This window comes from Podarcis melisellensis (genome assembly GCF_964234715.1).
Source record: "Podarcis melisellensis genome assembly, chromosome: 8".
Classification (NCBI taxonomy): domain Eukaryota; kingdom Metazoa; phylum Chordata; class Lepidosauria; order Squamata; family Lacertidae; genus Podarcis; species Podarcis melisellensis.
The window spans coordinates 85,205,623-85,219,059 of NC_138540.1; the positions used below are offsets into that span (position 1 = coordinate 85,205,623).

The 13,437-nt window shown below is 46.8% G+C and overlaps 2 protein-coding genes across 7 annotated transcripts in view; one reads left to right on the top strand and one right to left on the bottom strand.

Annotated features, from left to right (window-relative positions):
- LOC309375956 (uncharacterized protein) overlaps positions 1–4,604 on the bottom strand; it is a 33,122-nt gene extending 28,518 nt beyond the window's left edge. For 2 of the 5 annotated variants that reach the window (XM_081921999.1, XM_081921998.1), the window contains exons 1-3: positions 4,086–4,172; positions 1,382–1,803; positions 1,056–1,147 (exon numbers count right to left, since the gene is read on the bottom strand). In XM_081921999.1, the coding sequence (XP_081778125.1) occupies positions 1,056–1,147; positions 1,382–1,513 (224 nt within the window). In that variant the 5' untranslated portion in view covers positions 1,514–1,803; positions 4,086–4,172. Of the gene's footprint in view, positions 1–889; positions 1,011–1,055; positions 1,148–1,381; positions 1,804–4,085 lie in introns of those variants that run through there. The other 3 variants (XM_081922001.1, XM_081922000.1, XM_081922002.1) reach the window with 3 other exon arrangements.
- A 2,973-nt stretch (positions 4,605–7,577) lies between these two features.
- Positions 7,578–13,437, top strand: part of RASGRP4 (RAS guanyl releasing protein 4) — a 38,253-nt gene continuing 32,393 nt past the window's right edge. The window contains exon 1 of one of the 2 annotated variants that reach the window (XM_081922029.1): positions 7,578–7,817. In XM_081922029.1, coding sequence (XP_081778155.1) covers positions 7,795–7,817 — 23 coding nt within the window. In that variant the 5' untranslated portion in view covers positions 7,578–7,794. Of the gene's footprint in view, positions 7,818–7,986; positions 8,019–13,437 lie in introns of those variants that run through there. The other variant, XM_081922030.1, reaches the window with a different exon arrangement.

The window sequence follows — 13,437 nt, forward strand, 5'->3', positions numbered from 1 at the left end:
TGTGGCCAGCATGACTAAGCCACTTCTGGCAAACCAGAGCAGCACACGGAAACGCCGTTTACCTTCCCGCCAGAGCGGTACCTATTTATCTACTTGCACTTTGACGTGCTTTCGAACTGCTAGGTTGGCAGGAGCAGGGACCGAGCAACGGGTGCTCACTCCATCGCGGGGATTCAAACCGCTGACCGTCTTATCGCCAAGTCCTAGGCTCTGTGGTTTAACCCACAGCGCCACCCGCGTCCGCCAGCAAGCCAGTTAAGTATTGCCATTTACCTGTCCAAAGAGGCTGCTCTGTTGCCATGGAGACAAACGGGTGGGACTTTCCCCACCACATCATTTCGGGAGGGGGGCTGTGTGAGAGAGAGTTTTGTCTGGTGCTGGAAGCTGGAGACACAGATGTTTGCTCTGTGTGGGATCAAAATCTATGGTTTGGGGATAATGCCATGGAACCTGACAGGGAAGAAAGATCTGTAGGCGGGTGCTAATTCTCTGAGCCCCTCTGTCCTATGCTCAGGTTGTACTGATGTGTAAATAAATCCATGCATCCTAAAGATACCAGCATCTCCAGCGACCTTCATTCCAAAGAAAACTGAACCCTGGGTAAGCACTGGTGCCCCTGGAGACTCTTGCTGCCGACCTTCTGATCGGCAAGTCCTAGGCTCTGTGGTTTAACCCACAGCGCCACCCGTGTCCCTTTTGAGGTGCTTAGTTTTTCCCAAAGCCTATCTCAAGTTCACCCAGCAGCTGCATGTGGAGGAGCGGGGAATCAAACCCAGTTCACCAGATTACGAGTGCACCGCTCTTAACCACTACACCACACTGGCTCCTGTGTTCGTAACACCAAGGTATTAAGTTCATAAACCAAGGTACCACTGTATGGGAAAATTACCCAAGGTTCTCTCCTCTGACATAAGGTAGGAGTGCCGCATTTTCTCCATGGCATTGTGGGAAAGGATGGTTTGGGCTCCTCTTGGGCTAAGACTGACACGATTCAAACAAGGTTGTCACTCATTGCAACAGGGTGATCTGGGATGTGTGTGTCGCACGTTACTCACTGTGGCACCCCTTCTACATGCTCCGAAAGGGGCAGCAAGTGCAAGGGAACGCCGAACAAACCACCGGACGGAGGAGGCAGAGTGCTGTTCTCCTGAAAGAAAGCAAACATGAATCAAGCCTTTTATTCATCTGAAGGATTTGAACGTCCCTCCTTCAGCCAGAGAAAAGTCTCCCCAATCAGCTTACTAATACAACAGCCTTCCCGACCCTCAAGCTTCCCATCAAAAAGACGCAGCACAAAAGGAAAATGGATTTGGAGGGAGGAGGAAAGAAGCAAACTCAGGCACTAGCTCTCAGTTGCACAGCTCTTAAGAAACCAGCTGACCTTGTCAAGTGTCACATACGGATGGCGTTGCAGGAGGAATAGCCACATTGAAATCAGTCTTCCATGCCTGTTAGCCGCTGGCGAGACACCAAAAAACTTTGGACGGATTCTGAGAAGGATGTGGTGACGCATTTTTTTAATTGGGATCCGCCATTATGGGAGAAGGACGTGTTGCAGAGATAAATAGTCTTGGGGGAGGTGAGCTCTTAATTATATCTGTACTTCAAGTCGGATTTGGCAAATCTCCCCTAGAAAGACTAATGTTTGATGCAACCTGTCTGAGAAAATTAATGAGCAAACGCCCAGATTTTATTTCATTGGCACTGAGTGAAGATGGCGTCTGCCACCAGAGAAGGACTTTTGGATTGATTCGGCATAAACACCAGCGTGTGAGGAAATTCTGCAAGCAACAGACATACCAGCTGCAAAAACAAACAAAAAAAGGAGAGCCATACAAATTTCACACAGAAGCACATTATTGTTTATTTCAACTCGCCTGTGGAAACAGCTCCGAGGCCACGAAAGAAGGAAGGATAACAACAGGAAGATTTAAAGAAGGAACTATTGGAAACTCGAGGCAGTAGAAACGTAAGATGATTGGAACCCCACTGAACTTGAAGCATGGAAAGCCCCAACAAAAAATTATAATTTGGCAGAATATTTGGACTATATGATATGTATTTGTATAATTTGGAATATTTAATGTGATTTGAATGGATTGTTAAAGTGGAAAATTTAATAAAAATTAATTTTAAAAGAAAGAAATCAGTCTTCCATGCCAAACACATGGTGGGTGGGAAACGTGCCTCTCAGCTTGTGCAGAGTATAATTTCCTCACCACTGAGTAAGTACAACTATTCCACTACAGATCTGAAATCATCTGGAAAGGGCTTCCCAGGTGGAGAGGGCACAGGACAGACCTTTCCATTTTAGAAATACACTGGAGGTTGGCCAAAGCGGATTGGGTTCTAAATCTTCCCTCAGGAAAGCAGAGTTCCTGGGCTCTGGAAAGCCAAAAACAGCACCAGCTCTCCGAATCAAGAGCTGCTTCTGCATTCACCCACAAGGAAACTGCTTGCCAGAAAGCTGCAAAAAAGTTAAGACAGGTTTTCTCTGCTGCCAGATGTATCCAAAACTGGCAAATAGAAGGGGAAGAAATGGAGGCAGTGGGAGATTTTACTTTCTTGGGCTCCATGATCACTGCAGATGGTGACAGCAGCCACAAAATTAAAAGACGCCTGCTTCTTGGGAGAAAAGCAATGACATATCTAGACAGCATCTTAAAAAGTAGAGACATCACCTTGCCAACAAAGGTCCGTATAGTTAAAGCTATGGTTTTCCCAGTAGTGATGTATGGAAGTGAAAGCTGGACCATAAAGAAAGTTGATCGCCAAAGAATTGATGCTTTTGAATTATGGTCTGGAGGAGACTCTTGAGAGTCCCATGGACTGCAAGGAGAGCAAACCTCTCCATTCTGAAGGAAATCAGCCCTGAGTGCTCACTGGAAGGACAGATCCTGAAGCTGAGGCTCCAATACTTTGGCCACCTCATGAGAAGAGAAGACTCCCTGGAAAAGACCCTGATGCTGGGAAAGATGGAGGGCAGAAGGAGAAGGGAATGGCAGAGGACGAGATGGTGGGACAGTCTTCTCGAAGCTACCAGCATGAGTTTGACCAAACTGCGGGAGGCAGTGGAAGACAGGAGTGCCTGGTGTGCTCTGGTCCAGGGGGTCATGAAGAGGAGGACACGACTAAACAACTAAACAACAACAACATTGAGCTAAGCAAAAGTCTTAGAGAGACATCCGTTTCCTTATTTCACGTGCTATATTTAAGGGGTAGGAAATCAAGCACGCTTCCCCCTTGGAGACAACACATAGCAGCCTGCCCGCAAAAAGGAAAACACTTCCTTCCCTTCCCCACCTCTGCCTCGATCTCCAAATTGGTGGTGGGTTCAAGGAGGGCAGTTCCCTGCTCCCCCGTCCAGCCACGTTTTGGGGTTTCAGTTCACTCCGAGACTCGACCACAAAGGGTGTATGAATTTGTAGACACACATACACACACCCCGGGGTACAAAAAAAACCTTCCTGCTTGCAACTCCCAATAAACGATAGTCTGGTTTTGTTCCAATAACCTGCTTGCAAAATCCATTTCGCTAGAATTTAATTTTTAAGGCCCAACCCTGCCGAAAGCAGGCATAGCCAAGTTGGCGGTACGTTGCTTCCAGGAACAGAGCAGGCATGGCTCTGAGGGTGTGTGCACTTTCCTGGAAATTCACTTCCGTCTGTGTTCACACCGGGGGGGGGGGGTGGACAGGGGGCGGGACATGTCTTTTTCTGTCTCCCAGAAAACAGCGTGGAGACGCTGTGGAGACACTCCTTCAGGTATACTGGACCGAAACCGTTTAGGGCTTTAAGGGTCAGCACCAACACTTCGAATTGTGCTCGGAAACGTACTGGGAGCCAATACAGATCTCTCAGGACTGCTTTTGTTTGCATGTTCCTGTGTTGTGTATTTTTGTGTTTTTATTTTGTAAACCGGCCTGTGATCCTCAGATGAAGGGCGGTATATTTTAATCACAACAACAACATTTAAGGCGCACCATAAACTAGGACAAAAAGCAAACAGGGGTTGCACAAGACACAGAATATCTATTTTTAAATGCCCCACCCACTGTTAACACACAAGACCCTCACCCCACTCACCTGGCTAGGGCTGGTCTTCCAAGGTCGGACGTGAATGCTGATACTTGTGAGGTACTGAACGATGGCATGCGACGGCACACCTTTCGCCGGGCTGGGCATGGTTCGTGTACAGATCACGAAATTTCACATGTTCAGGCCTAAAGAGTCTGCAAGGCCTCTGGCACAGGGAGGTTTGGGGGCATAAGTGTGTGAACAGAAGTAGTTTTCTGGGTAAAAGGTGCGGAACAACCCACCCAAATTCAGCCAGGTCAAATTTGCAAGAGCCACACCCAGCGGCCGGACTCCTTAGCAAAATGCTTCAACACAACAAATATTATCTCCTGTTGTTTTCCTGGTTCACTGACCATCCAAGTTGTGTCTGGGAGTCTCAATAGGGGTTAGACTTTTGGAAAGCCAAAATTGAACGTCTTTTGCTTTCAAGTTTCCCCTCTGCATATTGAGCTCATTCTTCTGCTTGTAAATCTGTCAACGGAGACCTCCAGATATCTAATCTTCACTCCGCAACCCTTTTAAAAGAAACCACCCCTTTTCTCTCTCCAGGCCCAGTTTAAAATCTCCATCTACGCGTTGCCTGAACTCACGTCGCGAGATCTGATCTACGCTGCTCTCCGAGCCACAACAAATCTCTCCATTATCAAATGGAAACTTTTACTTCTGAATAACGCTCTTTCCCCACCTCTAAGTGGGGAGGAAACAACAACAACCTCTCTTTGGTGAAAGAGGAAAAGTTAAGAAGGGTCTTGGGAACCAAATTGTCCCATTTATTAATTCCCTCTGGGAGGCCAGGCAATATTTAAAGGGACATAGACATCTCCCAAAGACAGAGCTGCATCCTTAAGGGGAAAGGTGGATCGGTGAAAGTGAATTTCTGCAATTACACCTCCCGATGTTGATGGACTACAACTCCCATCATCCGTGATCATTGCTCAGCTTGACTGGCGCTGATGGGAACTGGAGTTCAAGCACAACTGGAATAACAGAGGATTTCCCCCATCCCAAATCCTGGGCAAGTGTTACAGTGATGGAAATGGGGTACAGGAATCAGGGGTTTGGGGGGGGGAATGAATGGGGTAATGTGTGCTTTGGGGGGCAAAGGTGTGTTGTGTCATCTTTTTATATCAGCCCTGGGCCCTTTACTGCAAAGGTGTGTAATAAATGAAAGAAACAAGAGCGGATGATTACATCCTGGATAGAAACCAGGGTGTTTTTCATGAGGCGCTACCCTCTTCGCTGCCCCCACCACTGAAATTCATATTTTAAATTCCATGGGGGCTCCAGCACTACCCCGTGTCCCTTTCTCAGCCGCTCGAACCTGCAGAAGATGGCCAGCTGAAACCTCTCCTGGCGAGTTGAGGAAAACATTCTCACCTGCTCAGGGGTGCAAATGAGGCTGCTGCAGAAAGCCCAGGGGCCAGCTGGAAACATGGCAAGCTTTGCTGCTAAATAATTTTAATTATAATTCTTTTTTAAAAAATAATATTTATTAACAGTTTAAAGATTACAAAAAAAGAAAAAAAATTAAACAAAACAATACAATACAAAAACAAAAACTCTACATAAAACATTGAATTAACAAAACAAAACAAGAACAATTAAACACACATCCAATAATTTCAATATCTTATCTTTCATTCACTTGTTTCAGCGACCTCCTCACGCCTCCCTTTCTGTATTCCACTTCAATTAACTGTTTCAGCAATTCCTTTCCATCTTCCTCTGTTTTCTGTCCTGTAATTTATCTTAACATATTTTAACCTTATTTTTCCCTTTTTAATGCATTAACAATCTATTTGTACTTAGTTCCTTATAACATTTCTGCTAAAGCCATATAACTTCATTCCAACATTTTTCTAACATTCATTGATTTTACAGTATTTCTGTAAATAATCTTTAAATTTTTTCCAGTCTTCTTCTGCCGACTCTTCTCCCTGGTCTCGGATTCTGCCAGTCATTTCCGCCAGTTCCATGTAGTCCATCAACTTCATCTGCCATTCTTCCCGGGTGGGTAAATCTTGTGTCTTCCAATACTTCGCAATGAGTATTTAATTATAATTCTTGACTGTTCATAATAAACCGTAACGTTGCCTGGATTTGATTATGTTTTGAGTTGGAATAACCAGATATTTTGATGGAGGAACATGCTTGGATTTTCCGTTGGGTGCATAGCGTTGTATTTTTTTTAATGGCTGAAAAATCTAAAAAAATAAAAGGGGAAGAGGCCCATTTGCACATCTGAGTCTCTGAATGCGCTGGCGCAGTGCAAAGGGATATACCGTATTTTTCGCCCTATAAGACACACCGGACCACAAGACGCACCTAGTTTTTGGAGGAGGAAAACAAGGGAAAAAATATCCTGAATCTCAGAAGCCAGAACAGCAAGAGGGATCGCTGCGCAGTGAAAGCAGCAATCCCTCTTGCTGTTCTGGCTTCTGGGATAGCTGCGCAGCCTGCATTCGCTCCATAAGACGCACACACATTTCCCCTTACTTTTTAGGAGGGAAAGGTGAGTCTTATAGAGCAAAAAATATGGTAGCTCAGTGCTTAGAGCATCTGCAGATGGCCCCAGGTTTATTCCCCCAGCATCTCCAGTTAATAATAATAATAATAATAATAATAATAATAACAACAACAACTATTATTTGTACTCTGCCCATCTGACAAGGCTGCAGGAGACACCTGCCTAAAACCTGGACAGCTGCTGCCAGTCCGTGTTGACATTAATGCCAGTTCCACTTTCGCATGCGGCCCCTGAAAGGCTGACCACCAGCCAATGTGGCCGTCGGCCTGAAAAAGCAAGTAGCCGCCTCTGTAGCAGGTACACTTCCAGAAGCATTAACCAGATCTGGAACAAGTGTGTGTTTGTGTATAGAAGACAGAATTCTTGGCAACTATTCCTGGGTTAATAAGGGGGGGACACTTTGCATTCCCCCAATCTCCCCCTTCCCACCTCTGAATAGCACTGGGAATTGCCATTCTCCCCTGCCCCCTCCCCAATTTGCTGATTTCATTTGCTGCATGGCAGGCAGAAATTCATCAGGTGGAGCTTTCCTCAACATGAAAGTGCAGCCATGGGGCAACTTCTTCTTTTGCCTGCCAAACTTCCTGACAGTAAGAGCTGTTCGACAGTGGAATTTGCTGCCAAGGAGTGTGGTGGAGTCTCCTTCTTTGGAGGTCTTTAAGCAGAGGCTTGGCAACCATATGTCAGGAGTGCTCTGGTGGTGTTTCCTGCTTGGCAGGGGGTTGGACTCGATGGCCCTTGTGGTCTCTTCCAACTCTATGATTCTATGAACTAAGCCCCATCGAATGCCTGCCTGCTGCGGAGCTGTCAAATGTGCTTTTTTTAATTTTTAAAAAGGAAGATTTGGAGTGGCAGTGCAAACATTGACACCGTTCAGTCCTGTTTGTACTATCTGTTGCTCGCATGCATGCTCAGATAGACACACGCACGCACACACACAATCACATGTGCAACTCAGTTCCTTTTAACCGCACATCAGCATAAAATCAACTAGTTCTGTTTGACTCAGCTGTGCTGCGGTCTGGAAGAGACATTCTGCCGTATTGCTTGCATAGCCCCAATTGGGGCTGAGCCCAGAAGCACCTGGCTGAGAGGTTTCAGCTAGAAAAGCAAGAAGGACCCCCTTCCCAGGCCCTCAGCCCCACCACCCAGCCCCACAGAGAACCAAAAGGGTGACTTGGCTGGAAGAAGATGATCCGACGAGAGAGCAAGAGGTAAGTCAAACTTAACTGAGCTGCCGCTCCTTCTTCATCTTACTCACTGGGATTTTCCTGTTTTGTGTCATGGTGACCTGGGGAAATTTCAGCCAGTTTGATATTTCCTGGGGAGGGCGTGTTTCCTTCTAATTTTGATCGCCGCTGCTGGAAGCTCCACACAAGCGCCTGGCCGCCAGGTGAAATGCTGCCGTTTCCAAGGTATTGTCAAGTTGCCAACTTTTTGTGGGGGCTGCTGGTGTGCTATCTCTGTTGAACTTCTTGCCTGTCTTGCAACTGCTAAAGAGGCAGGAGGTGAGTCGTCCCTGTGCATGCGGCCCTGGGTTTATGGGGACTTTTCATCCATCCCTTCCTTGATTGATTGATTGATTGATTGACTGATTGGCATCTGTCTGTCTCGGGAGGCAACTAAAAAGCGTGCTTTGGTGAAGTCAAACTGTTGGAGAGTTACAGTGTCTGCTGTGGTTGTAAGACACCGATGCAGGAGAGACATGTTTTGCTGCAGTCGGGGCAGAGGAAGGCATCCAGTTGTTGTTGTTGAGTCGTTTAGTCGTGTCCGACTCTTCGTGACCCCCTGGACCAGAGCATGCCAGGCACTCCTGTCTTCCACTGCCTCCCGCAGTTTGGTCAAACTCATGCTGGTAGCTTCGAGAACACTGTCCCACCATCTCGTCCTCTGTTGTCCCCTTCTCCTTGTGCCCTCCATCTTTCCCAACATCAGGGTCTTTTCCAGGGAGTCTTCTCTTCTCATGAGTTGGCCAAAGTCTTGGAGCCTCAGCTTCAGGATCTGTCCTTCCAGTGAGCACTCAAGGCTGATTTCCTTCAGAATGGAGAGGTTTGATCTTCTTGCAGTCCTTGGGACTCTCAAGAGTCTCCTCCAGCTCCATAATTCAAAAGGCATCCAGTTATGCTACTGAAAATGTACCATGGCTTTTCTTCTCTGCCCTCCTCCCAGCGGTCATTCCTCCTCTGGTCACTGCTGCGGATGCACAACCTGTCTCTAGGCACTGTGGTCATCTGCAAGGGATTCCCATCTGGTGTGTTGACGTTGCCAGCTTTCAGATCACGTTTGCAGACACCTTTGTAACACAGAGTTGGTCTGCCCATGGACTTGCCCGCAGACCAAGTCCTTGGGGACCCTGTCATCTTCCATTCTGGGAAGGGGCAGTATTCCATCACACTGCAAAATAAAAAAAATTGGACGGGGACACATGTAGCTGTTCAGTTTTAGCATCCAAAAAGGAGGATTTGCATTTATTTATTAAAGTTCTTATGTTACATCGGTAAACATTAACATATTACATCACAAGGCTTATTATACTATAATTTTCAACATGTATACAACATCTACCGTATTTTTCGCTCTATAAGATGCACCAGATCATAAGACACACCTAGTTTCTGGAGGAGGAAAACAAGAAAAAAAATATTCTGAATCTCAGAAGCCAGAACAAGAGGGATCGCTGCACAGCGAAAGCAGCGATCCCTCTTGCTGTTCTGGCTTCTGGGATAGCTGCGCAGCCTGCAGCTATCCTGCTTAATTAGGGCCTGATAGGAGACAGAGGGGACGCGGGTGGCGCTGTGGGTTAAACCACAGAGCCTAGGACTTGCCGATCAAAAGGTCGGCGGTTCGAATCCCCACGACGGGTTGAGCTCCCATTGCTCAGTCCCTGCTCCTGCCAACCTAGCAGTTCGAAAGCACGTCAAAGTGCAAGTAGATAAATAGATACCACTCCGGCAGGAAGGTAAACGGAGTTTCCGTGCGGTGCTCTGGTTCGCCAGAAGCGGCTTAGTCTTGCTGGCCACATGACCTGGAAGCTGTACGCCGGCTCCCTTGGCCAATAAAGAGAGATAAGCGCTGCAACCCCAGAGTCGGCCGCAACTGGACCTAATGGTCAGGGGTCCCTTTACCTTTAGGAGACAGAGAATAGGGGTGTTACAAAGTTCTTCTTCTTCAGCGAACACTCGTAGCCGAGTAAGATTGTCTTCTATGAACATGGTCTTAACAGTGAGTCTGTAAGTGACTGGAGGCCAATTCTGGATCCACACGTCCTTCCACAGAGGGGACATAGGTGTCTGGACGGGAATTGATCACGGTGAGGGTTTGCCAAGCATGCCTTCCTCTTAGCTCGCTTCTCCCTTGCGTCCTGAGTTCGAGTGTCTTCAAAGCCCATGACACCTTTGGTAAAGGCTGTTCTCCAACTGGAGCGCTCGCAGCCAAGTGTTTCTCAGTTGTCTGTGTTAATACTACTTTTTTCTTAAAGATTTGCTTTGAGAGAATCTTTAAACCTCTTTTGTTGACCACCAGCATTACACTTTCCATTTTTAAGTTTGGAATAGAGTACAGTGGTACCTCGGGTTACAGACACTTCAGGTTACAGACGCTTCAGGTTACAGACTCCGCTAACCCAGAAATAGTACCTCGGGTTAAGAACTTTGCTTCAGGATGAGAACAGAAATCGTGCTCCGGCAGCGCAGCGGCAGCAGGAGGCCCCATTAGCTAAAGTGGTGCTTCAGATTAAGAAGAGTTTCAGGTTAAGAACGGATCTCCAGAACGAATTAAGTTCTTAACCCGAGGTACCATTGTAGTTGGTTTGGAACTACAAAGTACATCAGCCCACCTGCTTGGACTCCAATGTTTCCTGGGGTGCCAATGGTGTTGTGCACAATATGTTATGAGCACTGCAGAAACTCTAACTGGTTGTAGAAACTGACAGTCCCTGATCCTTTGTGATCATTTGAGGGATCCACAACTGTGCTCCTCTGACAGTTGGCAGCAATTTGTGTGTAAAAATCTTGCACCTCCTGCCCTGTAGTCGCTGCCATTTGACTTGCGGGAAAACCAGGGCATGCATTTTAATATTTGTTTTCATCCAGCTCATATTTATTCCGCTCCTGACGTTTGAACGTCTGCCTGACTTGCAGAAGCTGCGAGGACTTGCATAGCTCTGCTTTCGCAGCTCAGGTTTAGCAGTGTCTCAACTCGCTGCCAGCGGGTGGGGAAGCTTAGCTTTCGTAAAAGACCCGTGCTGTGTGAATCTAGCAATCCGGAAACGGGTGGGTTGCATGGTGTCGTTTCAGTTCCATGCGCCGAGTAGGTATGTGGGTGCTTTGATACAGCAAGCTCAGCTGTTGGAAAAGGCAAGGCTGTGGCCACACATGCCAGGTGAAAACAAAAGCGGAGTTTGGAAAGATTGCAAAGAGGGCGAGAGCGAGAGATCTTTCCCCACTCGAGAGATATTGCAGGCAAAGTCGGAGAGGAGCGCTGAGCCGTCTTGCGGGTGGGGGACCCACACGCTCTGTGCGTACAAGGAAGTTGGGCAAGAGGAGGAAGTTCCTTGGTATAGATTTGGGTTTCCAAGTAGAGTTGCTGGATGGCTGGTCGACTTTCAAATGCAAGAGACCAGGGTGGAGAAAGCATGCTCTGAGGTGGAAAATGCAGAAGTCCAAGCCTTTGCTCATTGAGGAAGTGAGGATTGCAAGAACGAGGTGGGGAGGGGAGAGAGAGTGAAAACTTTTAAGGTTGATCCCCCTTTCCGGGAAGCAGCAATACCTTTCTCCCCCTTTTGTATCGTACAGTGGATGCTCGTGATCCGTGCAGGAGGCACGTTCGCAACCCGCAGCGCTGTGCATGCGCGGGTTGGGATTTGGCGCTTCTGCACATAGCGCGATTTAGCACTTCTGCGCATGCGCAGCCGCCGAAACCCGGAAGTAACCCATTCTGGTACTTCCGGGTTTCGGTGGGTCCGTAACCCGAAAAATCGCAGCCTGAAGAGTCTGTAACCCAATGTATGACTGTACTGCATTTGTTTGAATATTGTTGCATGCACCAGTGAGAGTGGGGGTGCCAGCACTTACTTGGGCTTTGGTTTAATAGCATAAGAAGACCGTTGCTGGATCAGTCCAATGGCCCATCTAGTCCAGCATCCTTTTCACACAGTGGCCGATCAGATGTCTGTGGGAAACCAGCAAGCAGGATTTGAGCACAAGAGCAATTCTCTCCTCCTGTGGTTTCCAACAACTGGTATTCCGAAGCGTTGCTGCCTCCTACTGTGGAGGCACAGCAGAGCCTATATGGCTAGAGTTAGCCATCGATAAGCTTCTCCCTTCGATCAGAAGGTCGGCGGTTCGAATCCCCATGACCGGGTGAGCTCCCGTTGCTCGGTCCCTGCTCCTACCAACCTAGCAGTTCGAAAGCACACCGGTGCAAGTAGATAAATAGGTACCACTCCGGCGGGAAGGTAAACGGCATTTCCGTGCGCTGCTCTGGTTCGCCAGAAGCGGCTTAGTCATGCTGGCCACATGACCCGGAAGCTGTACGCTGGCTCCTTCGGCCAATAAAGCGAGATGGGCGCTGCAACCCCAGAGTCGGCCACGACTGGACCTAATGGTCAGGGGTCCCTTTACCTTTTTAAGCTTTTCCCCAAAGAATTTGTCTAATCCTCTTTTAAAGCCATCAAGGTCGGTGGCCTTCCTTAGAAAGATACTGTGATGTCTTTAGGATAGAATCATAGAATCATAGAGTTGGAAGAGACCACAAGAGCCATCGAGTCCAACCCCCTGCCAAGCAGGAAACACCATCAGAGCACTCCTGACATATGGTTGTCAAGCCTCTGCTTAAAGACCTCCAAAGAAGGAGACTCCACCACACTCCTTGGCAGCAAATTCCACTGTTGAACAGCTCTTACTGTCAGGAAGTTCTTCCTAATGTTTAGGTGGAATCTTCTTTCTTGTAGTTTGGATCCATTGCTCCGTGTCCGCTTCTCTGGAGCAGCAGAAAACAACCTTTCTCCCTCCTCTATGTGACATCCTTTTATATATTTGAATATGGCTATCATATCACCCCTTAACCTCCTCTTCTCCAGGCTAAACATGCATGGTTTTGTTTACACATATATGCAACCTGAGCATAGGATGGAAGGGCTCACAGTGTTTTTTTGTGTTTCTTGTTGTTTGCTTTTAAATTTTATCCATTTTTCTTTTTCATTCATTACACACATCTCATATTCATAACATTTGCTATGCATTCTTTCCTCCCTCCTCTCCTAGGCTTCTCCCAACTTTCGCTTCTGGTTTGTTTCTCCTTTCACCCACTTTGCTGCCTCCTAAAAGAAACAGTTACCAATAACATATTTATACAATAACACCAAACTTAAAAACATAAAAATAACAATGAATACACCATATTATTTCTCTGTCTTCTACACATTTTCTAATACTAACAATGTGAATGTTTATTTAAGTCCTGCCAGCAAGTCTATAGGCTTTCTTTGTTTTTGCATGTAAATGGTTCCCATTCTTTTTCAAAGTCACTGTTGTCTTTTTCTCTTAATTTTTGCCAGTTCTGCATTGTTCATCAACTTCTCTTGCCACTGTTCTTTAGTTGGTATTTCTCCGGTCTTCCAATTTTGTGCAATCAACATTCTCGCTGCTGTAGTGGAATACACAAAAATAGTCCTCTTTTCTTTCGGTATATCTTGACTTAAAATACCTAATAAAAAGGCTTCTGGTTTTTTAACAAAAGTTATTTTCAACATTTTCTTCAATTCATTATATAGAAGGGCTCACAGTATTAACACTCCAACAGATCTTAGCCCATGAGGTTCCCAAGGAAGTTGCA